This window comes from Diceros bicornis, chromosome 24 (genome assembly GCF_020826845.1).
Source record: "Diceros bicornis minor isolate mBicDic1 chromosome 24, mDicBic1.mat.cur, whole genome shotgun sequence".
NCBI lineage: Eukaryota > Metazoa > Chordata > Mammalia > Perissodactyla > Rhinocerotidae > Diceros > Diceros bicornis.
Window position 1 is genome coordinate 38,670,531 of NC_080763.1, and position 25,495 is coordinate 38,696,025.

At 54.4% G+C, this 25,495-nt stretch overlaps 1 protein-coding gene across 2 annotated transcripts in view; it reads right to left on the reverse strand.

The window, feature by feature from the left end:
- ITPK1 (inositol-tetrakisphosphate 1-kinase) overlaps positions 1-25,495 on the reverse strand; it is a 177,886-nt gene that overhangs the window by 43,940 nt on the left and 108,451 nt on the right. For both annotated transcript variants that reach the window (XM_058567583.1, XM_058567584.1), the window contains one exon: positions 5,578-5,695. In XM_058567583.1, the coding sequence (XP_058423566.1) occupies positions 5,578-5,695 (118 nt within the window). The remainder of the gene's footprint in view (positions 1-5,577; positions 5,696-25,495) is intronic.

Here is a 25,495-nt window from a genome sequence, read left to right on the forward strand (position 1 = left end):
GAGGGAGCTGACAGCATCTGAACACCTAACTCGGGGCCAGAGCTTCCGTACACCTCCCCCCACGGAGGTGTGGGCAACCCCCGTCACAGATGAGCAGACCACTCAGAGAGGGCCGGTGACGGCCCAGGCCACACAAGGGGGCTGAGATCTGAGCCCAGGTCTGTCAACGCCAAGGCCCTGTTCTCTTCCACTGCAATGTGGTGCTGCCGTCAGAAAGAACAGACAGGATTGTTTCCCCAATAACCGTAAGGGGGCAAGACTCTGACCATTTGAAGCAGAGCTGCTAGTCTCTCTCAAGGACACCAGGGACTTCTCTGGTCAGTGTCACCACCTGGACACCAGAGGGCGCTCGGGAGCGGCACCAGCTGGCAGTGCCCACAACACCAGCAGGCTCCGGGGACCACCCGCCCCGGGCAGCAGAGCCCCGACTGTATCTGACTAACCCATCCTGGCCTCGGCCCCTCCGATCAGTCTCAGGGTGGGGTGGAGGAGGCAGTACACACCAAGGATGGGAGCCAGATTCAGGAACACCGCTAAGAGCGTAGCCAGATGGTGTGGGTTCAAACCCCAGCTCTGCCTCCTAGCAGCTCTGTGGCCTTATCCAACTTCAGCTCAATGGGTGATGACAGTAGTACCTTTCTCACAGGGTCATTGTGAGGACTAAATTAGCTAATACATGCAAAGGGCTTCAAACAGTGCCTGGCACGTAGTTAGTGGCCTGCCTGAGTGCTGACAAGGCGGGTTCAGAGAGGAAAAGGGACCTACGCAGGCCACAGGACACAGGCCATCTGAGGCCCTCGACTCCCAGTCCCGCCCTGCCCTCTCCTCTCCCACCCACAGCCCTCTGCAGCTCACCAACAGCGGACCGACAGCCGGCCCCCACCTGACCACACCCCCATCCCCGCAGTTCTCCCCAACCCCTCGGCGGATGCTCTGTGGGGAATTCTTTCTCTCAGGCTCTGAGGAATGTTATTTTCTCTTCAGTGGGTGTCTAGATTACTCCATTTCAATCCAGCTTCCAAACAGCCTCCAAGATGAGTGCTGATTAAATTCCCATAAAACCACAGGCAGAAATGCTCAATCGGTGGTGTGCACCCCCTTCCCCAGGGAGGCCTGGCAGCCGACGGCCATCTGTCACCTCCAGAGCACAAGTGTGGGAGGTTCTGGGAGAACCACCCCTCACCCACAGCCGTCATCAGCTCAGAGGGCCTCTCAGCCCTTTGTCCTGTGGCCTCAGACCTTTCACCAGCCACTGCCCCTGGCCAGGGAGACAAACCCGCGTCATCCAATCGCGGTCCAGCTTCCTCACACATGGCTTCGGCCAGTTCAGGAGCAGGCTAGAGCCTTCCCAGAATCGTCCGGCCAGGGGCGGCAGAGACAGGCCCTGGTCTGGGGGTTTCCATCTCAAAATCTCGGCCCCGTGGGGCAAAGCAGGCACTGGTGGGAGAAAGGGCCTGCAAACGTGTGTGTGGCAATCGTGGCTCATCGACACAGCCTCCCGCCCCACCCTGCCCCCATGCCTGCGCCAGGCAGTGTTTAATTTCTGGGCGGCTCCTGCACCCGGTTTGAATTGGATCCAGCTTCAGCGCCATCTGTGCCTCTGGGTGCAGCCCCGCCCAGAAGCAGTCACCTACTAGGGAAACCTGTGGCCCAGGTGCTCTGGGGTGGGTCACTCTCCCAGCCTACTGACCTCATGCTGTAGTGAGCTGCTGTGTGGAGTGGACTTGCTGCTGAGGTCACAGGCTGAGGCCACATCGCCTGGCCAGCCGGAGGGGGAATGGTCATTCTAAGAGTCGTTCACCCATGGAGTCCCCAGGCAGGAACCCATTTCTCAGAAGGTGTGGTGGCAAACCGCTAGTTGTCCCTTAAAATTCATTCTCCCCTTTCTTCTATGGTGACAAAGCTCCCAAACTTTAGTTGGGCCCATGGCTGCCCAAAATAAAGACCACATCCCACGACTCCTTTGCAGCTCAGTATGTGACTCAGTTCTGGCCCCATGGGAACAGAGCATCATGTTGTAGCTTCCAGAACCTTTCTTTAAAAGACAACCTGGGCTATTTCCCTTTGCTTCCTCTTTCTTAGTCCCCCTCGCCACTCTAATGTCTAGATCTTGGATGTGACGGCTGGAGTTTTAGACACCACCTTGGACCAGGAGGGGCCACACCACAGAACAATGAGCGGGAAGTAGCCTGGGTCCGTGCCATGGCACAACAGTAGCAGGTGGCCTTCCTCTGGGCTTGTACATGAGAGAGAAACAAAGTTCCATCTCATTTAAGCCACTATTACCTCAGGTCTCTGTTGTTGTAGTAACTTGAGTGCTAACCGAATTGGCGGGTTTGAGACTGACGGGTCTGAGGCGGGGCAAGGACCCTGACTCCTCCAGGCTCTGAATTAGAAGGCGAGCTCTAGGAACATGGAGCTAAGGTGGTATCAACCGCCTGGAAGCTTCCCAGGGACTCAGACAGGGGAGGCTGGGAGCTCCAGGCAGCGGGTCTCCCCTGTCTCCCACAGCTGACGCTCTGCATGGAGACAGAAGCCCATCTGAGTGTGGACTCCCCCCAAACCCCATCCAAGTGCTCCGCCTCTCATTCCTGGGAGACCTCCCCATGTGCTACAGCCCACCTACCCACCCCCCAATGCAGAGCAGAGAGCCTTGGCCCTCTCCTGCAGCAGCCTCCCCCTGCTCTGTCTTCTCTACAGCCGCCCAGGCTCTCTGAGGCCAGGACAGCCGCCTAGGCATGGGGGGTGGTGACAACTTGAGGAAGTCCTCCCTTCTCCCAACACAAAAGCAGTTGGGCTGCTATAATTGTCTGAGGAACTTAAACGGTAATTATGGCCATTTACAGTACGTCTAACAGGGCTGTGTGCCTCCAGGAATAGCAGGAGTGGGGTGCAGGAGCGCCAGGGATGCACTCCCCACAGAAGGCTCTCTGCATCTGCACGGGGGAGGAGGACTGGCCTCTGCAGGGAGCATGGAGAGGGAGCCAGCAGAGACCAGCCAGCAGTGCTTCTGCGCAAACAGCCCCCGGGTGGGCAGGAAAAGGCTCCAGGAAGCCCCAGCCTCTGACCGCCCTCCTAGAAGAATACCAGCCTGGCTCAGCATGCACGATAAGGAAAATCCAGGGAGCAGCGGTCACGGTCCACCCACACAATAATTCCTGTGGCCTGGGACCAAGCCCGCCTCTAGGGTTCAGTCAACAAGTTCTTGCCGGGCCCAGGGGGGACATCCCCCTGGCAGGGAGCTCCTGAGCTGACGACCCCTGGGATTAAGGTTTCTCGGCCCCAGCAGAGTGTCTGTCTGACTGTCTCCCCCGGTGGGGCCGGTCACCAGTCCCTCACGCCTGAGGCTGGGTGTGGGTCCTTCTCAGAACAGGATACAGGTAACGGACACCAAAACCTGTCCCCAGGCCACATCTGCACTGATCTAAATGGAGTCCCATCCTTACTCGTCAGCTCACACACCTTCAACGGCTGCCCACGAACCAAGTACCCCCCTGCACGAGATGTTGGGGTCCCCACTCTGACCTGACAGTCTGCAAGTCCTGCATAAGCACCCCATGCTGCAGCTCTCTCCCCGCTTGGCCCACACCGCTGCCCTCACTCCCTCAGTGCTCGCCCACCAGGCACAGCCCTGCTGCCTGTGCACACGGCAGTCCCGACCGTGCCATGCACACTCACACTCCAGCCTGGGCTCACCCTTGACACCAAGCCCTGAGTCCCTGCCCATGAAAAGCAAGACAGACTCCAGGCCAATCCAGATGCCTCGGCCCCTTCCGTCTTAACAGGAGCAGTGGCAGCAGGTGGCACTCCTGGGTGACCCCATGGGCCAGGACCCGTGCTAAGTGCTCATCAGACATCATCCCAGGACCCTGTGGGTAAACCACTTATTATCCACATCTTACAGAAACAGGCAGGACAAGGTCAAGCGACCTGGCCAAGACCGCACAGCCAGCGGTGCGGAACCACAGCCTGTCTCCCCTGGAACCCTGTGCTCTTTGCCCGGAAGAAGCCCTCTCAGCAGCACCCTCCCTAATCCCATCAGAACGCATCACTCTCCCACTGGACTTGTCCAGGACGTGAGACACGGCTGCTGACCTGCACCTCCTCCCACTAGCCCAGCCTCTCATCTTTTAATACGATGGCCTGTCCCTTCCCACACAGTCAGTGTCCAACACACACCTCCTGGGAAGAGACCGATTTCCCCTCTACTCCAGACCCAAGGAAGCAAGGATGCCGGTGTGTCCTCTTGGGGCAACCAAGGACGTCACGTCCATGCTCAACACCACCTGGTGGATGCCAGGCACCCGGGGAAAGAGGCCTTGAGACCCCTTCCAGGACAACTAGGCCCAGCACCCAGCTCTTCCGCAGGGCATCTTCCTTATAGAACCAAGGATTCACCAATTCTCTCAGCCAGGGTCCGTGGCTGCTGCATCCAGGGTCCATTACTAGATCCAGGGGCCTCTGGCCATGGACATGAGAGGTAAGCCTAGGGGTTAGGAGCTGCAGAGCCTGAGCCGGAGAGACCTGGCTGGACGCTGGCTCTGCCACTTACAGGCTGTGTGATGCTGGCACCTCTGCTAACCTCTCAGAGCCTGTGGTACTCAACCTGATGCCAGGTACCTAGAATGTACCCAGTAAATGCTGCTCTCATCATGCTCATGCTGGTCCCCCTGCAGACAGGCTGCCTCTAGTCCTGTGAGCTAAACTCCCCACTGATCCCACCATCACATGAAATGACGCCTCGGGTCAAGTCTCCATCTAGGTCAGGGTTCAAGGCCACCCCTTTAGGCCACACGCATGGTCTGGATGGCAGGAGCAGGAGCTGCCTCTCCTGCCCCTAAGATTAATCCTCGTGCAGCCCCAGCGCCCAGGCAAAGCACTTCTCCTTAAAATAAAACCAGAGCTCTCAGCAGGGAACGCTTGGACCAGGCAAAGAGAACTAGGAGGTGACGGGAGGTGAATCTTTCTAGAAGCCCTTCTCACACAAACACACACCTTGGAAAGGCAGTCTGCCTTCTCCAGCCTGCCCTGCCCGGGAGGTGGGGAGGACGAGTCCTCAGGGACGGGAGCCTGCAGCTGGCAGGAGAGGCTCCCGCAGCTCAGAGGGAGGCTCCGCTCTCCAGCACGGAGCATACCCCGAGAGGCCCTGCTGCCACATGACATATCTCCATGGGTTTGATTAAAGGCCCTTTCATTTCTGTTTGTCTCCTGCACTCGGTTACATAACTCCACTGGCACGCCTCCTGCTGAGTATCCCACACACGCTCCTGCTCCCTAACCACTGTGTTCGGGACACTTCATCGCCACTCCGGGGCTTTGACTCAACAAAACTGTCTCAAAGTGCTTGGAGCCACTCTACCTCCCGAGGAGCACCCGGAGGCTTTTCCTTTCTAACTCTGCTGGTCACAGAGGGACGAAAGGCCCTCCTCAGAATGTCTGCCCCCAGGAATTCAACTGCTTCCTGTCCCAGAGTGCTTAAGAAGACCAGACCCCCCGCCCCCGGCCCCCTGCGATGACCGCCTTGTGACTGCAGAGCTGGGCCGCCTGCCGCAGGTGCTGAGCCACCTGTGTCCCTACCTTTCATGTAGGCTTCGATCTTCCGGATGAGCTCGTAGGACTTGGAACGGTCCAGCAGGGTCCTGATGGCGGGAAGGGGGTCCAGGACAATGGTCTCAGGGTGGGCGTCGATGTATTCCTGGAAGGAAAACAAAACCCTTCTGGTCAGAGAGGGGAGGCCGATGCCGAAAGGAGGGTTACAAGCAAGATTTCACCCAGCGAGCCCTCCCTCCCCACGTCCATCCCTCTCTTCTCCTCCCCCCACCAGCCCTCACCTCTCCTCCCCTCACCAGCCCTCACTTCTGTCTGGGGCATCACAGGGTCACCGGAAGCCGCCTCCACTCACTCTGCCCCACCGGGATCACATGACTTTGGTTAGACCAATCAGTGCATTCCACTTCCCAGGGCTGCTGGCTCAGGAGAGGACAAGTGACCCCAGTCAGTCCAATCAGAGGCAGGCTCAGAGCCCTTGCTGGGAATGCTGGGACAACACTCTCTCCCTCACTGAGAAGAGGGAGCATGGAGACTGGGCAGCTGGGAGCAGTCACCCTTGGATCTGAAGGAGAGGCCTGACGGAGCCAAAACTCAGAAATGGAGCCCAAACTGAGAAAACAGAGCCGAGAAAAGGAGAGCAACCGGGTTCTGGTCAGCTCATTTGACTCCTGGATAAAGCCTCACCTGAACCAGATCTGCTCCACGTGTGGATTACACTGTGAGACAGGCCCAGAGCCCTGCACTGATAAGGACTCTGAGGCAGGGCCAGGGGAGAGTGGAATGCTGGGATTCATGACGCAGTCTGCTGGAAGGTGTCGTGGTGAGAAACACACCCCATGGAGCAGCCACCCGGCCCTCGAGTGCTCACTTCAAGTGCTCACTCAATACCTACTAACTTCATAGTAGACTACAGAAATGCAAGAGAAACTGACATAATCAGTCTTCACGGAAATTACAATCTTCTCGGGGAAATAACACTAACTCACATGGGAACAAGAAACTTTATAACAGAATTCAACAAAAGACAAAGCAAAATGTTTCTTTCTTTTTTTGGTTTTTTCTGAGGAAGATCAGCCCTGAGCTAACATCGTGCTAATCCTCCTCTTTTTGCTGAGGAAGACCGGCTCTGAGCTAACATCTATTGCCAATCCTCCTCCTTTTTTTTCCCCAAAGCCCCAGTAGATAGTCGTATGTCATAGTCGCGCATCCTTCCAGTTGCTGTATGTGGGACGCGGCCTCAGCATGGCCAGAGAAGCGGTGCGTCAGTGCGCGCCCGGGATCCGAACCCAGGCCGCCAGCAGCGGAGCGCGCACACTTAACTGCTAAGCCACCGGGCCGGCCCCAAAATGTTTCTAAGAAAAGAACACAAGGATCCTGGCCCTGCCACCTGCCACCTCTGTGACTACAGGAGCCCCAAGCCACGTCAGTGGGCCAGAGCGGCTTGCTGGACAGATAGAGTAAATGAGACCATCCCTCTGGCCCTAAAACTCTACGATTCTAAGAACAAAAATGTGGAATGGTGGGGTAACAAGAGAGGGGCTCAGAGAGAAGGTTGGGGGTAAGGGCGGCCATTCACCAGCTGTTATTGTAGGTGGAATTGTGTCCCCCTCAATAAATCTGTTCAAGTCCTAACCCCTGATACCTGTGAACGTGACTTTATTTGGAAACAGTGTCTACATTTGTAATCAAGTTAAGATGGGGTCATATTGGATTGGGGTGGACCTGAGTCCATTGACTAGTGTCTTTAAGATGAGGAAAACTTGGACATGGAAACACACAGGGAGAAGGCCACATGGAGATGGAGGCAGCGACTGAAGTCAGGGAGCTACAAGGCAAGGATGGGCAAGGACTACTGGCCACCAGCAGAAGCCAGGAGAGAGGCCTGGAACAGATTCTCTCTCAGCGCCTCCAGAAGGAACCAGCCCTGCTGACACCTTGATTTTAGACTTCAGCCTCCTTATCTGTGAGGGAATACATTTCTGTTGTTTTAAGCCACTCAATTTGTGGTACTTGGTTCCGGCCCGCCCTGGGGGAATGAATACACCAGCTTAATTCACACACCCCCACCCCGCCCCCAGCTCAGTCTACAAGATCAGTCCATGAGGTCAGCAAAGGCCAGGAAAAAAGCCACAATGCTTCTTTTCTAGTAAACCTTATCAACAAAAAAGAAAGCTCCATCTGGCATTATTCTTCTTTTTAGTGAATCTATTTTGGTTCCTAGCAATCATTTTTAAGAGCTCTCAACACAAAAGCCAGAGATTCATATCTACTTCTCTGAAATCTGCTCCCCTCTTGTGTTTCACGCCAGAGTATCTGCTTACGGGCTCATCTGTGTCTTTTTCTCTGAATGTTTAAAAAATTTTCTCCATCCCTAAGAGGTAGCTAGTGCATGCATGTGGGGAGGTGTTCTTCCCGTCCTCACACCCATGAACTCCATAGAGCCTACACACCCCCCTTGCACACACATTCTGTTGACCTAAATGCAGAACAGCAGCCACCTTCCTCCTCCTCCTCCAGAGAGACACAACTGTGAGGACTCTGCTCATACAGAACAAGCCTGGCAGCTGATGGGGGGCAGCCCACGTCTACCACCCATAGGGGACGTGGGCAGGAGCTGAGAGTTGTCCTTCAGGAAGGTTTATCCAGAGCTGCCATCAGGCCAAGGGGCCGTGCCCAGCTCTTCTCTCCCGAAGTGCCCGCACCTCTGCTTTGCAGGCTCCCCATCAGCAGCGCTCCCTGTCAGCCCCATTCCTTCATCAGAACTAAGTCTACGCTGCCCCAAGAGCATGTCATTCATGAGACACCAAGATGCACATACATGTATGAAATCACATTAATATCCTCTGGTTAAAAGGTCATCACTCATCAAACTTCACATCACCGACAGCCCCCAGGGCATCGTGTGGGATACACCAGACACGTGGATGAACCTTCTAGGCCTCACTCTACCGGCTCTACAATCCTGGCCAATGGATTCACGTTCTGGGTTACGAACTGAAAGGACTGAACTGTCCTCACCACCCACCCCTCCAACACGCCAGGAAGCAGCCTGTGTAGAGGGAACAGTAAGGGACCAGTGGTCAAGAAACCTAGGCTCCCACTGTCATCACCTCCCAGTGTCACCTTGGGCAAGCCACTTGGCTTCTCAGGGTCTCAGTTTCCTCACCCGTGACTTGAAAGTCCAAATTGGAGAAAACCAAGGACCGGTGTTTATGGAGGCAGACTTCAAGGCCACACATGGGGACTGTTCTAGAACAGGAAAAACAGCCACTTGCTAGAGGCATTACAGGGGACACACACGCTTGCTGCCCTCCCTCAAAAAGGAGGCAGTGTCAGAGACACTCACTTCGATGGGCCGGCCCAATTCTCCCCCAACAACTGAGTCACATAAAACACGGACACGATCATTCCTCCCCTTCCAAAATCTCCCCCAGTCCCGAGAGGAGTATCTGCGTAGCTGCCAGTTCTGGTTCCACTTTTATGTCTTAGGGCAGTGACCTTTGAAAAGAGAACTCAGAATCATTAAGACGTGAATTTAAGCCAAACTCATGAGGGAAAGAAGCTAGAAGAAACCAAAGGGGAAAAGATCTGACAAGCAGGCGCCAACAAGCTTTGGACTCGGGATGAAAGCAACAGTATTAACTGAAGAATTATTCCTAAACACGATCTCTTTTGGGACAAGGACAGAGAGGGCAAAGAAAGAGTTTTTCCAATCACTCTGCTATCCACAAGTAGATTTGCCTCCCAGCTTGTCAGCCTATCTATTGTACTGCAGGCCTCATGCATTTTTCACAAGTCTCTTAGAATCACCAAACTGCTAGAAGGGTGAGCGCCCTGTACCATTTTATCACCACTCAGAGGAAGAAAGGCCCAAACCGTCTCTGTGGCAAAGAGCAAACATGTTCCTTTAGAGGGCCTGCTGCTGGACATCTAGACAGGGTCCTGGAAGTTAGCAAGGCGGAGCCAGCTGTAAGCAGACTGAAAAGAGGGAAAGGCGGAAACATCTAGGCCTGGGTCAGCAGGGCCAGGAGGCGGCCAAGACAACATCGACTGTTTGTTAGAGGGGAAAGAGGGGCAGGGACCAGCCAGATGCCCCCCCACCCAGGCCCATGGGATGAGGATGCCAAGAGGGGCACTGGGCCCTCTGCTGGGCTAGGGGGAGTCAAGCTTTCCCCACTGAGAATCTGAGCCCAATGAGAAGACCGAGATGAAGAGCAGAGATCCCATTTCCTCTGCACTTCCATTTACGGACAGGAAACAGGCAGGAAGTGAGACACAGGGACTTGCTCTCATCTAATAGAAAATGCAGGCAGAAGTCCTGGGTTCAAATCCTGCCTCTGCCACTTACTCTATGTCTGCGAACAAGAAACTGCAGTTAATCTCTGAAATTCTGTTTCCTTGTGTGTAAAATGTGCATTTTGAATAAAGCCCATCTCAGGGAGCTGCTGTGGGCAACAAGAAGATCACGGATATGAAAGGAGTTGGCAGGTATAAAAACAAAAGGGATTCTCATGGTTCTACAACACGTGGACTCTCGCGGCCAAACCTGACCCCAGGTCTCTGAGATCATCCTGCCCTGCCCCGTCCAGCAGACAGAGAGGCATGCCAGCTCTGCTCTCAGATGGCCACTGGACACAATGCCCACCCTGCGGCAGCCCGGGCTGCAGGGACGCCCCTCTGCGGACAGCTCAGGTCCTGACCGGGAGCCCACTGGGCCAGCTGCAGCTGCCAGCCCGCACTGTACAGGGACAGGAGAGACACCACTCGCGGTTCCTGCCCTCTCAATTCTCAGGAGGTAATGGGGGCTCTCGCCTACTCCCCCAAAACACTGCAGGGCCGTTTTTAGAAAGGGGTGATTCATTTTTTTAGGGATGCGTACTAAAATGGTTTACAGATTAAATATGATGTCTGGGATTTGCTTCAAAATAAGCAGGCACAGGGGGTGGGGAGAGAAGTAGGTGAATGGAGACTGGTTATAAGTCGCTAACTCGTGAAGCTGGGTGACGGTACGTGGGAGCATGCTGCAGCATTTTCTCCTCTCCAGTGTTTTTAAATTTCCCGTAACAAAAAGTTTGGGGGGCCGCCCGGTGGCGCAGCGGTTAAGTGCGCGTGCTCCACTGCGGCGGCCCGCGGTTCACAGGTTCAGATCCCGGGCGCGCACCGACGCACCGCTTGTTAAGCCATGCTGTGGCAGTGTCCCATATAAAGTACAGGAAGTTGGGCACGGATGTTAGCCCAGGGCCAGTCTTCCTCAAGAAAAAAGGGGAGGATTGGCATCGGATGTTAGCTTAGGGCTAGTCCTCCTCATAAAAAAAAAAAAAAGTTTGGTGAAAAATGGAGGAGTGGAGGTAAGTAAGCAGGTCTTCCCTCTCGTCAATCCCATGCACCCCTAGTTGTGCCAGAAACGGGTTCAAACACCAACACTACCTTTCAGGAAGGAGCAAGAGGCAGCTACCCAGATGGGAATGAGAGATTAATTACAGTAACGATGATGATAAATAAAAATAAACATAATTAGTAATTTTAAAATAACAGCAGCTACCATTTACCCAGGACTGGCTATATATGCACACCGCTGGAGAAAATGGTTTTCAAGCACCATTTCTTTTAATATAAAAATCCTATGAAGTGAGAGCTAAAACTCTTAGAAGAAAACAATGTAAATCTTCGCGGCCTTGTATTAGACAATGGTTTCTCAGATGTGATACCACAAGCACAACAAGAAAAGAAAAACTAGATAAACTGGACAGCATCCACACTAGGAGCTTCTGTGAGTCAAGGACCCACCCGCCTTGGAGCTGGCACTCTGGAGTGAGGGCCCGTGCACGGCGTCACCTGCCCACACGCGTGACTCAGCAGCCAGAACGCTGCCCGCTGGGGGAGTGCACCTGAGAGCGCAGCGAGCACAGCCTAACCAAGACAGGACTGGGAAATCCAGACTCCATAACTGCTCTGGAAAGCTCCCCCTGGGGGTGGGGGCTGGGCTGGAGGAAGGGGCAGCACACAGAGCGCTGGAAGCCCCTTCTCCTCCCGGGGCCGAGGCTGCGTCCTCTGTAAAGTGAAGGCCAGCGCTGTGAAGAGGTCACATGCGTGGGAGCTGGAGGCCACCAGACCTGGAGAGAAACCTGCCTTGCCCACTTGTGACTCTGGGCCTCCACAAGCCTCAGTCCTCATCTGTAAAATGGAGACTGTAATAGCTCCTACCTCATGGGATTCTTTTAAAAATAGGTTTATGGAGGTATAAGTCACATACCACACAATTTATCCATTTACAGTTTATAATTCAATGGCTTTTAGTATGTTGACAGAGCTGTCCAATCGTCAGCACAGTTAATTTTAGGACATTTTCATCACCTCAAAAAGAAATCCCATACCTTTCAGGTATCAGCCCCAAGTTCCCCATTCCCCCCAGCCTGGAAATCATTTTCTGTCTCCACAGATTTGCCTATTCTGGACATTTCGTATAAATGGAATCATACGTGGTCTCTTGTGACTGGCTTCTTTCACTCAGCATAATGTTTTCAAGGCTCATCCATGTTGTAGCATGAATCAGTGCTTCATTCCTTTTTATGGCTGAATACTATTCCACTGTGTGGATATACCATATTTTATTCATCTGTTCATCAGTTGATGGACATTTGGTTTGTTTCCACATTACAGCTACTACGAATAACTGCTACAAACATTCACATACAAGTTTTTGTATGGACTAATGCTTTCATTTCTCTTAGTAAGAATGCAAAAGACCACAGAACTTCTCGGCCCCTTAGGCACGGATGTTTCAGATAGTAATCATAATAATCCATCGTGGTATACAAATACAGCACTTTTTCTGGTTTGGAAAAGCTGCAAGCACGCAAAATATTAGATTTGATTCTCAAGGCAATCCCTGTGGGTCTACAGCGTGAACACCCATATTTTTATTCCCATGTTATAGATGAAGAAACCGAGTCTCCGGGCAGGCACAGTGACCGGCTCAAGGTCACACAACCAGCTGGGGTTCTGAAAGGATTCACACCAGCCATTACAATGTCAAACCCAAGGCCTCCGCAGCGCACCTGTCACCTACCCAAACACAAGTTATGTGGTTCAAGTGCTTTTAATTCCCAGAAAGTCTAAGAACCCATTTCAAATCTAAGTGCTGGAGAGCTGTACACAACTCGGTCAGGCAGGTCTAGAACAGGAAAGAGAGGACTGGAGCCTGGGGCCCGCGGTGGGAGGACAAGAACGAAGAGGTTGGGAGGTGTCCAGACATCCCGTGGACCGAGCAGAGCCTCCTACGGGGTCCCGGGGCGGCCTGCTACCTGAACCATGGCTGCCCGGGTAGCCGCACCTCAGCAGACACTTACCGAGCAGCTCTTCTGCAAGCACCCCAGTGAGGGCAAGCCTGACCCCGCTGTTCTCAGCGAGCTCTCCACCTCCAGCGGGGGGGCGGGAACAGCCTGGTGAATGCCAAACAGGAGTCACGCGCAGGGGCGGGCAAGCTAAGCGCCAGGTCCCCCCGCCAAGCATTCTGCACGTTAACCTGACGGCTGGAGGGAGAGGCCGAGCAGCGTTTTAGGAGGAGAATTACAGGATTGGAGGTAGGTCTCAGAAAAGTCCTGCTGGCAGGAGCAGTGTGGGAGGACAGGCTGGAAGCCATTCACAGAACAGGGACCTGAGAGCACCCAGTCTGTTGGAGAAAGTCCATCTCCTGGTTTGGTAACCAGCCTCCTTCCCTCCAGGTCCCTGTCCCCCACTCCCAGGAAGAGGATGTCATGAGGAAGAGAGGGGCAGGGCAGGGCGGCAGGGAAGGGAAGGAGCAGGGAGCCCATGAGTGGCTCTGGGAGCCGCACTGCCCAACTGCTGGATCTGGTGCTAGGCACGTGATGTATCTGCCTTGTGAAAATTCATCAGGCTGCTCACTTATGAGAGGCACACTCTTCTCTGTGTATATTATACTTCTATTAAAAAAAAAGAAAGAAAGAAACCACCAAGCAATAGACTAAAGAGCAAGGCCCTGGCTTCCAGTGCCTGCTCTGCAGTGTGGCCTGCCTTGTGTCACCCTGTCTGGGATACCAGGCTTCCATGCGGAGTAGACCAAGGATGGAAACCGGGGCACAATTCCACTGTGCCTCCCCAACGGCCACAGCAGCCATCACCCCAAGCGTGGGAGCAATCACTTGGGGATGACAATAACCTGTTGTGCCAGCCCCAGAGGGACTTCAGAATCCTGAGTGTCTCTTGGTTCTAGAAGTAGATAACCGTCAGCACTCAACACGAACCCGCATGCCATGCACGGGAGAAACTCTCCAGGCAGATTCCTAGGATCCCACCCGTCAGCGTTTGTGAGTTTCAGTTAACACTCAGCCACCAAACAAACGCCGGGGAAGAACTGAAATTACTTCCCTGTGGCTGCTAAAAACTACTCACGGGGCTTTTATGGGAAAGGAGGTGGCCTTGGGCTTACTCAGCATAATCCTCCCCCTCCTGGCTCTTCCTGAGAGCCTGGCCCAAGCCCAGACCCTCCAGCTGATGACCACAGAGGCTGGCCTTTTAACTACCTCCTTCCACACCAAGTGGTGGGTGGAAGCCAGGATGCTTCTAGTTCCTAAAGTTTTAACACCATGATGGGGGCCCTGGCAAGATGCTAGGGTGAGTTATTATTATTAATAATTACAATAATAATGGGGATGGTAGCAGCTAACCTTTCTTGAACACTCGCCAAGTGCAGGACAATCTTCCACACACTCCACATGAATTGACATGTTTATTCCTCACAACAACCCTATGCAGTAGGTCTCGTTAGCAGCCCCATTTGACAGACAGAGAAACTGAGGCTCGGAGCACCTCACTGCCTTGCCCAGGCTCTCCCAGCTAGGAAGTAGCCCAGATGGCAGCTGAACCCAGGCCATTTAGCTCCAGAGTCCCCTAGTCAGTGAAACAAGGCACAGGATGGCCTGGCTTAAGGAACAGCCTCTCAATTCTAGCTACGGCCAGGATGACTCAGGTGCATTCTTTTAAAGTTTATGTTAAAGGAGAAAAGTAAGTCTCTCTCATGTTGTGCCAACCCAAGCCTAGGCCTTTAGCCTGGTGGTTCAGCCCGGGAGACCAGGCACGCTGCATCTGGTGCCAGCACAAGGTAAAGTAAGAAAAAATGGCACAGAGTTTGCAATTTCCTCTCCCAGAGGCAGAGTCACAGATGGTCAGACCTTGCGAGACCTAAGGGTCCCTTAGTCCAGCACATCTTTTCAGAAAGGAGAAAGGAAGTGGAGACTAGTGCGAGATCACACAGTGAGGTGGCAGAGGGGAGACTGTGGCCCCTCTGCTCCTCCTACCACCCCAGGGTCCCCCTGGCCCACTCTTCTCCCAAAGGCCCCCGAGGGGCCACCACGCTGGGCCAGAGTCTGTGCATCTGTTCCCAATCCTGGATCAAGACAAACCAACACAACTAGAAGACAGACGCCTCTTAGGAAAGTAAAAATATACATGACCAGATGCCAGAGTCCACAGTGGCCTCTGGGAGGAGGTTCCATGTGGCACCGAGGGAAGGACATGTGCAAGGTCCTCAGGGCCAGCAAGCACTGGACACACAAGAAGGCCACAGCGGACACCTGCTGAGTGAAGGACTGGGCCCTGTGGAGGGAGGGCTAACAACACAGCAGTGTCACAAGCGATCGCACCTTCAAAGTCACAGTGCACTTCTGCAGAAGCGCAACCTGTCCCCGGGAGGTCAGCTCCATGCGATGACGGGGCCGTGAGCCAGGCTGGGCAGAGCTTTCCGGGCAGGACAACTGATGAATCCTCTGGGCAGACCGCTGAAGCCGTGAAATTAACCACCGTCCACAGATGTGAAATCCACCAAGGCCAGGGCCAAGTGTCCCCCAGTCAAAGCCTTCCTGGCACCACCCAGAATACCTGCCTGTTCATCACAGCTTACAGAAAACCACACACCACAGGCAGTCCTGAGGAATCACGCTGTGATTCAATCAAGCCAGGGAGCTGTGATGTAACACAACGTGCCACACAGCCAACCACGGCCCTGGCTAAACTCTAGCACCCACAGCTGTTAAGAACCACAGGCTGCGTGTCTGAAGAGGCAGCCAGGTCTGGCATAGAGCCAAGCCTGGAGATTCATGCAGCTAAACCTTGAAAGTGAGCTTCTGGGAGCCAGGGGAAGTTGGGGCAGCATCCAGTACATGCCAGGGGCAAGACCGCCAAGTTCAGCCATGCAGGGTGCCATTCCCAGAGTCTACCACTGAGCTGTGCAGTGCACAGCCTGTGTAACAGTCCTTGACGGTCAGCCAAGGCTTTTGCCTTCCAGTCACTGGCAGACAACCTCTTTCAGCCCAGCGCACCTGGCCAGTTCCTATCCCAGCACAAAGACCCTGAGGCACCATGAGAGTTGAGGCAAAGGCAGAGTCAAGAAACCTGGGTTCAAGTCCTAGAACTGCCATTAACTTTGTGTCCTTCTGAAGGTCACTTAAGTTATTTGTATCTCAGTTTTCCCACCTATAACATGAGAAGATCAGAAAACGCATTGATGACATCCTTTCTGACTTGTAAGTCCTAGGATTCTTTGATTCTGTGACGTGATGAATGAACAAAAAAAAGCTCTTAGACGACCCCTGAATGGAGCCAGGCCGGGGACATCCAGACCCAGGAGGCCAGGGCCTGCAGCCCTCCAGCCCACACACATCGTAATGATCGCGCAGGACCCAATCTCGGCAGGGCAAGGAGACACGTGCCCACCACGGTAGAGGGAAGAGGGTGAGCAGGACAAGCACACGGGTGACAGACACACAACGACCCCACGTGACGGACGGACGCCTGTTCACTCGTTCAAGCAAGACCACCCATCCCCCGAGGCTGTCTTTCTGTGCAGTCATAAGATGACCCTCCATTGCTTACAGACTCAGCCCTGGTGTGTGGAGGGCATCTCCTCTAACCTTGCTACAATCCTGGGAGCGGTGGGCCTCCTCACCAGCAGACACCTTGGTCTGTTTTTTTTGTGTGTGTGTGTGTGTAAGATTAGCCCTGAGCTAACATCCGATGCCAATCCTCCTCTTTTTCCTGCGAAGATTGGCCGTGGGCTAATATCTGTGCCCATCTTCCTCTACTTTATATGGGACGCTGCCACAGCATGGCTTGACAAGCGGTGCGTCGGTGCACGGCCGGGATCCAAACCGGCGAACCCCAGGCCGCCACAGTGGAGCACGCGCACTTAACTGCTGCGCCACCGGGCCAGCCCCAGACACCTTGGTCTTAATCAACCCTCGTCTGTATTCCAGAGAGATCGCTCATGTCTGAGCACTCAGCCTGAGGCTTCCCAGAGGGCATGAGACCAGGAAGAGTGAGAGCCCCTAAGAAGTACGCGTGTGTGTGTGTGTGGCGAGGGGGGTGGGTGGCGGGGTGACCTCTTCAGCTACAGAGCAGTGCATTCTGCCCAGCCTCACTGAGTACAGGAGTGGTGCCATGTGGGAATGCACAGGGATGCAGGTGGGGGGAACTAATCTGGCAGTGGGGAGGGGGAAAGAGGGGAGGAGAGAGGGTTTCTGGAAGACGGTGATGCTGAGCCACAAAAGGTCACAGGCATTCCTGGCAGAGGAGACAGCAAAAGCAAAGGCATGGGGTGAGAGCCCCGCCGTGGCTGGGCAGACAGAGGTCTCAAAGGGAAGGTCACATTAAAGCGGACGGCGGGACAGACAGCTGGAGACAGACCAGCCAAGGAGTCTGGCCGTGATCCTAAAGCAACAGGCCGTGATCCTGAGCCGGGGAGTGACAGGGCCAGCTTTGAGTTTTGCAGTGACCAGTCGAGCGCTGTGCAAGGCCCAGTGGCACTGGAAGGGACGAGGCCTGGGCAGCATGTCAGACGCAGTGCTGGCCTTGGGGCATGTGCGCTGGACTTTGCCGTTCAGGAAGGACTGGGATGCTGCCAGACCTTTGGCACCATATCCTCTCTATGACTCAGCAGCGCTGGTGAAAGGAAAATTACGATGCACTGCGCCCCTCAGCCTACTGCTCTTTAGACTCGTTATTTAAACCCACGAGCTCAGGCCGGTGCGGTCAGGCACAGGGATGAGCATGAGCACTAGACAGGAGCAAGGTGGCCCAGGTTCAAGGCACAGAAAGGCTGTGAGCCTGGCACAGACGCTGCCCGTCCCAGGGCCCTGAGTGCCCTGTGGCAAAAACAACAGATGAGGAAGGCATTACTAGGATGCTGGCACTCTCCAATCCTCTGTGACTCCATGCCAACTTAAACTGATTAGAAACACCACCAAAAGTGGGGGAACATGGACCAGCACTTGGTCGGTGGGAACGTAACTAGTACAACTTCTATGGAGAGAAATTAGCCAAGAGGCAAAATTAAGAATGCATAAACTTGGCATTTCTATTTCTAGGTATTTATTCCACAGAATTCCCCAAACGTGCACAGAAAGATACATGAACAAGGGTATTTAATCACAGCAGCATGTTTCTAAAACATGATCAGAAATGTTCTAAAAGTCCATCAGTAGAGAACTGGTTAAGAAAAGGATGTTAAGGCCATTTAATGGAATACTATGCAGCCATAAAAAAATGAGGCAGCCTGAAGGACTGATATGAAATCATTTCCAAGATATATCGTAGACAACAATGGCTTTGTGTGGAGAAGGGAAGACCATCTTTGCTCACATACACAGAACCTCCCTGGAAAGGCTCAAGGCTGCTGAAACCAACAAGACAGGCAGGCTGGGTAGCAGGGGCAGGAGGAGACTCCATGCTCGAATTTGTTCTGTATGCACGTTACTTATTTCCAAAATAGGTCAGTCAGGACTGCCAAGAACCTAGCAGAGACACAGGGAAAGCCACCAGAATCACAGTCCCTGAGCAGACTAGTAAAATTCACAGAAACAGTGGAGCGTTCGGGAAAGGCAGACGAAGCTTCCGTGGAGCAGAACACCAGCAATGACCCCCACTCGTCCCTGGTGATGAAGACAACAGTCAGAGAACAAGGGGTTCAGAAAGGACAAGGAGAGGTCAGAGCACCCAGACCCCAGCCTCCAGAATGAACTGTGCAGGACCCACACCACTGATGGCGCAGAGGGAAACCCTTTTCCAGATGGGGCGGTGGGTGCGGGGGGGAGTGTAAGACAGTGTGGTGTGGGGTGGGGCAGGGCTGGGCCTGAGCACCTGGAAAGACCACAGGTTCTCCTGCGTGTGTGACTCTGCACGCCTGCCCCAGTGTGCCCGCCTGTGGCCTCTAGGTCACAGGCACCCCCATCCTGAAGGCGGACCCACCCACAACTGTCCGTCCATCTGGGTCACCTGCCCAGACGGTGTGAAGTGTCATGCTGTCACATGCCTCGCTCAGCACCCCGGCGAGCAGTGTGAGCACAACTGGGAGAAGCCACGGTCTCTAGCGGGGAACTGTTGTTCACAGAGCTGGCAGAAAAGTCCATAAAAAAATGTAGCTCTTGCCAAAATATAACCCGGAATGCTTTGGAAGAGAGGGCTGGAAGGGAACTGAACCCTCTCTTCTTTGAGACAGCAAATGCCTTCTCCCCACTCTTTCCCTGGCCCCCACTGAAAACAATACCTCCCTTTCTGTTGCCAGATTTCAGCACCAAACTTATAAGCGTTCTCCATCTTCCATCAGCAGGAGGCTGGGAATGTGCCCAGCCAGGCTGTTCACCTGACAAATGTCACACGCCCTGTCACAGAGCCATGACACTACTCAGGTCCTCCGGGCAAACGGAGAGACGGAGGCCACACACAGCCTCCCAAGCTGGGAGAGGGATCTGCAGGGCTGGGTGCTGGTCAGAGAAGGCATCTCCTCGCAGGCTGATGCCAAACAGGAACAGGCTGGCGTTTCCACTCAGAGACCACTGTTGGGGCTGGAGGGGGTCTCAGGAGTCATCTGGCCAAATGTCACAGCTAAGCAAAGTGAGGACCAGAAGGGGCTGCCTGGTCCCAGGTCCCAAGAGCTCGGTTCCACCCCAGCTCAGCAGCAGCCCCTCACTCCTTAAGCACCTGTCTTAACCCCTGGGCACGCACCTTCACACACCCAGCACCTTCTCTATATACCAGGCGCCTTCTCCACACACCTGCTCAGGTGAGCCTGTGGAGCCGCCCTGCCTTCGGGCAGCTTCCCAGGATCCAGGCCAAAGGCCTGCTCTGACTGCCCCAGCTGCCCCACCCGCCCCACCCACAGCCCTCCAGCCAGACTCTCAGTTCCGAAAACAAGCCGAGGCCTCTCCAAGGCCCACAGGCTCCCCGCCTCCTTCGCTGGGTGTGCAAGCAACACTCACAGCCAGAGCTCGGGGCGCCCACACTGTTGTCAGCGAGGAAAGAAGGGTCATCTGGTACCACTGCAGAGTTTGCAGTGCGCTGCTGAACTCGGGCACAACCAGAGGTCACTCGGGCCGGGGGACGCCTGGGGCCCTCTCCTCTGCACTCAGCCAGCCCAGCCTCCCCAGCTCCCAGCCAGGTCCCGGCTGCGTGAGAACAGAGACAGCCAGTGCTGCCAGAGGCGACCCTGGCAAGGAGCCCTGGTGCTGCAGACAACTGTCTGACTTCCTGCTGCACACCCCAGCCCTCCTGTAACGGGGGACCATCAGGCATGCTCGGGGGTGGGAGTCATCCTGTCACCAAGCAAGCATCAGCCCGCTGTCCGGCCTCCCCGGCAGGCTGGGGAACTAGAAAATGACTGTTGTTCGACTCAGGGTCATCAGGGAGAGGACTCTGCACGACATTACTTGTCCCTAACGCTGTCCCCTCCCCACAGCCCTACTTAGAACTCCTCACAGAGCTGCCCAGAGCTCCTCAGGACCCACCAGGCGCCGCCTGGTCTGTCCCCTGCCTGCCCTCCAGCCTAGTCTGCACGCTCTCCCCCGGCCACTGCGCTCCAGCTGCAGCACCCGCTTATTCCGGGCCCTCGGGCCTCTGTGCCCGTCCTGCCGAAGGGCCTGGGCAGACGCTGCTCCCTCGGCCTGCTCCACAATCTCCCTCGCTTACCAGGCTTCTTAGGCCTCAGCTCAAGGGCTAAGTCCTCCGAGAGGCTGCAGGATGAGGTGGTGAGACCCTCCCCATTATCACAGGCCTTGATTTTCCTTCTTCCTAGAACTTACCCCAATCAGAGGTGGTGTTACTTTTCCCTCCAATCACCTGTGTTTCATTTGCATCATCTCTGCCCCCCGACACACACACACACACACACACACACACACACACACACTCTCTCTCACAAATACAACTCTGCGGGGGCAGGGGCTGCACCCACCTGAGCTGTCTTATTCTCACTGTGTCTGCAATGTGATTCCTGGCACACAGTAAGTGCTGTTAGGACTTCTTGAATGAATGACATAATAATTATTTGATAAATGATCTCATAGATCAATGGAGAGACTGAGATAAGGGCCAGGTCAGGGGCTGGAAGCAGGGGGTGTGGGAGGCCTGAGGCAGGGGGCATGGACCCCCCGGAGCGTGGGATGTGCAGAGTGGGGCTCAGAGAAGGTCCTCACACCCCACTCTGTCCGTCCCCGGGCACCCAGGTCAGCCGAGGCTCAGCAGGTGGCCCAGCTGAGCGCTTTACTCCCGGCTGGTGAGAGACTGTGATTTGTTGCATGAAGTCAAAGGAAACCACGCTGGGGCTTTATGGTGGGCATGCAGCCCACAGGGGCAGCACAGAAGCAAGTCAGGGAGTCTGGCCCCAAAACCGACCCGGCGGAGAACGGAAGAGGGTGACCTTTCTGCTGCAGGCATTAGGGAAGTAAAAAACCCATGGGATTACAGACCTCTTGGCCTGAGATCCTGATCTCCAAAGCCCAGATACCATACCCGACGAGGCCTCCCTGTCCACGCTTATAAAACACAAACAGCTTTACTGACCCACCGAAGCCCTCAGGGCTGCTGAGCTCTGAGAAATGCAGGGGTCTCAACCAGGAGCAAATGTGGGCCCCCAGGGGACAGCTGGCAATGTCTGGAGACATTTGTCACAAGTGGGGCTCATCCACAGGCCTCTAGTGGGCAGAGGCCAGGACACTGCCAGACATCCTGCAGTGCCCAGGACAGCCCCACAACAAAGGAGTATCTGGCTCAACATGTCAACAGTCCTGAGGCTGAGGAGCCCTAAAGTAATGTGTATACAAGTTCTTTCCACAACTTTGGAAAAATGTATGATTAATAAACGTTAGTATTTCTGAAACTCAACAGACCTCAAACCCTGGGATGTAACACACTGACCATCCACACAAAGGGACAGCGGCCAGCATGCTGGGTCAGAGCCCAGGCTTCCGGGGCAGCCGGCCCCGCCCACTGCACCACCCAGCACTATACAAAGTCCAGCTCTGCCCCAGGCTGGCAGCAGGGTCATAAAGTCCCGGGTCAGCCTGGGGGCTGGCCCTCCCTCCACATGGGAAAGGCCCCGCAGACAAGCTAATGGCACCAACCCCCGAGGGGCAGAGAGTGATTCACAGCTTGGCAGCACAACGGGCAGATTGTGCAGCCATGTCTGCCACGAGAGGAGTGGCCTCGTGACCCAGGGCAGCAGTCACGGAGAGGGTGACCTCACAGAAACCCCAAGACGAGATTTGTCCTCTGGGGCCAGAGCCACCAGATATGCCCAGTTCTGCCTCCCTTGGCATCTGCCGGCCAACGTTTCATCATCGTGTGGCACCAGATGTGTCAGAGGCAATCCTAGATGTGACCTCTCCCTTGAGTGACCCTGAATCACTAGCCTCACACTCCCCAGGGGTCCATCAGCTGCCGCCAAAGCCCCTCTGAGGCACGTTTGAAAAGAGCACAGCCACAATCCTGGCTCTGCCTGTTCTAACTGAGCGACCCTGGGCAAGTGCCTCAACTTCCTTGGGCCTCAGTTTCCTCACCCGAAAAATGGGGAAGTAATTCCATTTTCCCAGGGATTGACATACGCGCCAAATGAGATAAGAGATGCGAGTGCACAACGCAGAGAGGCCCACCTGGGACCCACTCTGGAAACAGTGGCCTCTCCCATGGCTCCAAGGTGACCCCCTGAATCCTTTGCTGGCACCCACGGTTCTTATTCTGCCCCACCAGGCAAGAGACCCTCATGCCGCCAGGCACTGACCCCACAACAGACAGAAACTAATTCAATGTTTGGTAGACGTTATCTTCCTAATCAGATTAGAGGGCCTCGAGCAACAAAAACTTTCCTTTCTTCTACTTAGACTCTATCCCTACAGCACACAGTCCAGAGCCCTGAGCTGGCGGCCGTCCAACAAACATCTGAGGTTGGCAGGCTTTGAGTCAATGCAGCTGTGACATCACTTCTGAGCCCTGGGGGTCGGGAGCAAACCAGAGCTGCGGTCTTGGAGGCGATCACCGTTGCTCACAGCAGCCGCCTTCTGAGTTGGATACGGCCGCTCTCAATGCCGTCGTCTCATGTTGCTATCCTGGCGTGTTCCCCGCGTGGCAGGCAGGACAACAGAGGCCCAGGTGGGTCAGCTGGTGAGGGGTGGACCCGGCACAGCACCCAAGACCCCCACTCGGCCCTGCTTCCTAGGCCAAAATCACTCTGCATACCCACTCCTCTGCCACAGAGCACACCTCCCATTCGGGGACACTTTCATAATCGCTGCCTCATTGACTCCAATTATGACTAAGAACTCTCCAGTCAGCAGGGACCAACAGCCACAGATAAGCCTGCTAGAAAAGTATTGTCAGGGTAATAACAGTAAGCTGACAGGGCTGAGTGGTCACTCAGGCCTGGGTTGAGTGCTTCCCATGTGTCTCGCACCCCAGGCACTAACAGGAAGAGTGGTGAGCACTTACACACGCGTGCACACTCAGTGCAGGCAACAGTCATTACAGGCACTATAACACATTATAGGCCTGTTCTAAAGGCACCATGCATATCAATTTGTTTAATCCTCACAACACCCCCAGGAGGTAGTTTAATTACCGTTTTTATTTTTCAGAAGAAAAGGTCACTGCGGGGATGCCCCATTATTGTTGACCGTATTTGGCTCCCTGGCCTGCAGGCAGACCCTCCTCCCTGACTCCCTGCAGTCAGCCGTGGCTGTGAGGCTCAGCACGGCCACTGAAATCTGAGAGTCCACGGCACATGTGACTCTGGGGCAGAAACTAAAGAGCCAGAACAAGCTTCATGGAGTTCTCCTCCCTCTGCCACAACGTCATCCCAGGTCCCAGACCCACAGCAGAGCTGCAGCCAAGCCTCTGATGATGGTGGCCCAAGGCAGAAATAAGAATGTGCCAGGCTCCAAGAGCCGCTTGTTACCGCAGCATGGCCGAGTGTGTCCCGCTAGATAGGATGGGCCTATCTCTGGGTCAGGAAGGGCCTTTAAAGTCACCCCTCTAACATCCTCAGGAGGAAAGGGGAGCCCCAAGCTAGACTGCTAGGGGGAGGCGGGTCACACTCGGGCAGCAGATGCCGGCCTCGCCCCTCCAGGATCGTCAAGCCTGGGTGGCCGGGGCTCTGAGTACTGGACATGCGTTAAGACACTCGGTCCTCCTGCAGCCCCAGGAGGGAGGGAGGTCCTAGGATGTCCACATTTTATAGATGAGGGAACTGAAGCGCAAGGCAGGTCAGAGACCTGCAGGCCAGCCAGCAAGAAGGGGTGGGGAGAGCTCGGAACCCAGGCAATGGGCTCCGATACCAGTGTTCCTAACCACTCTGCTACAGGGCCCAACAGTCCAAAGGAGGAAAAGGCAACTCTGCAGGCTCTAAACATCCACATATAAAGTACAAGGAAGGCTCCAAGGAGGACACACAAATGGGCATTGAGCACACGAAAAGATGCTTGACACCATCAGCCATCACAGAAATTTAGGTCAAAACCACAAGATAACCACTTCATACCCACTAGAACGGCTAAAATCAAAGTCAGATAATAAGTGTTGGTGAGGATGTGGAGAAACTGGAACCATTACACACTGCTGGTGGGAATGTAAAATGGTGCAGCCCCTGGGGAGAACAGTCTGGCAGGCATTTAATCAACCACACAACCTAGCAATTCTACTCCTAAGTGTGTGCTCAAGAAAAATGAAAACACACATCCACACAAAACGTATACACGAACGTTTATAGCAGTGTTCTTCATAACAGCCGAAAGAAGGAAACAACCCAAATGTCCATCAACTGATGACTGGATCAACACAATGTGGTCTATCCACACAACAGAACACTATGCGGCCATAAAAAGGAATGAAGCAGTGATTCATGCTACAACATGGATGAACCTTGAAAACACTATGCCAAGTGAGAGAAGCCAGTCACAAAAGATCACATATTAAATGATCCCTTCCACATGAAAGTCCAGAATAGATAAATCTATAAAGACAGACAGTGGTGGCTGGGAGGGGGAGTGACAGATAAAAGTTACAGTGTTTCTTTCTGAAGTGATGAAAATGTTCTAAAACTGACTGTGGTCGCTTTACCTGTGGTGGTTGCATGTATTTGGGAAGACACTGAAAACCACCGGGTTGCACACTTGAAGTGACTGGATTGTATGGTATGTGAGTTATATCTCAATAACATGTTTTTTTAAATGATAAAAGGGGGAGGGTGGGGAGCTGAAGTTGATTCAACGCTGTTTCCTTTCAGGTAAAACACTGGAAAAGAACCAATGTGCAAGGTGTCATTGCCTGCCTGCGTCCACGCCAGTGAGGCACAAGCTCCCTTCCCAGATCCATTTTATACTATCAAACAGTGGACACAGACCCGAGAGGTGGGTGGGGCGTTGTCCTTCGCGGGCCTATGGTTGCTGGGCCAGGTCCAGGCTGCTCAGGGGCTGGCCTGTCACAATTGAGGGAGGGGGCACCCAGGACCACAGCGGTACTGGGGTGAGGAGGGGGCACTGCTGAGCCTCCAATGCCATGAGCCTCCTCTTCATCTGAGACACTGCCAGGCCCCAGTGACGGGTGTCTGCATTGCTCAGAGTTCACCTGGCATTGGCAATTCCCCTCCTAAGCAGGGCTTCTCTCATTC